Raw genomic sequence first — 566 nt, 5'->3', positions numbered from 1 at the left:
TGAGGGATGTGCCAGCCTGTGCCGGGGGTCGGTGCCTGGTGTGCTTAGTGCTGGCAGAGGACATGTGCCTGGAGACACCAGCCCAAGCCACCTGCAGAGCGCTTCAAGGATGGTGCCAGCTTCGGGGGTCAGAGGCAGGTCCTTGGGCCCAGCTGGTGCTGAGGGGTCCCTGGCATGGGTGCAGAGCATGCTGGACACAAGCAGGGCAGGATCAGGGCAGGGAGGGACTGATCCAGCCCCAGTGCTGCTCCTATCCCATTCACCCTGCTGTGCTCTGGTGCATCGCAGCTGATGTCCCGGCGCATTTACGGCCCCATCTGGAAGTCGACCTTCGGGCACTACGAGAACATCAACATTGGGAGCCCGGTGGTGCTGGAGCAGCTGCTACGGCAGGAGGGCAAGTACCCCATGCGGAGCGACATGGCCCTGTGGAAGGAGCACCGGGACACCCGGCGCCTGCCCTATGGACCCTTCACCGAGTGAGTCCTGCCCTGGCTGCGCTCTGCAGGTTCCTGTCCCTTCCTCGGGTGGCTGCGCTCTGCAGGGTGGCAGGCGGCTCCTGTCCC

The 566-nt window shown here is 65.0% G+C and overlaps 1 protein-coding gene across 1 annotated transcript in view; it reads left to right on the top strand.

Moving 5' to 3' along the window:
* Positions 1-288: 288 nt before the first annotated feature.
* Positions 289-566, top strand: part of LOC104076041 (sterol 26-hydroxylase, mitochondrial) — a gene marked incomplete at its 5' end in the record, with an annotated part of 2,715 nt that continues 2,437 nt past the window's right edge. The window contains one exon of the mRNA XM_009576748.1: positions 289-479. Within this exon, the coding sequence (XP_009575043.1) occupies positions 289-479 (191 nt within the window). The remainder of the gene's footprint in view (positions 480-566) is intronic.

This window comes from Fulmarus glacialis, unplaced genomic scaffold (assembly GCF_000690835.1).
Source record: "Fulmarus glacialis isolate BGI_N327 unplaced genomic scaffold, ASM69083v1 scaffold29844, whole genome shotgun sequence".
Lineage (NCBI taxonomy): Eukaryota > Metazoa > Chordata > Aves > Procellariiformes > Procellariidae > Fulmarus > Fulmarus glacialis.
This window is presented reverse-complemented; position numbering and strand designations above follow the sequence as displayed.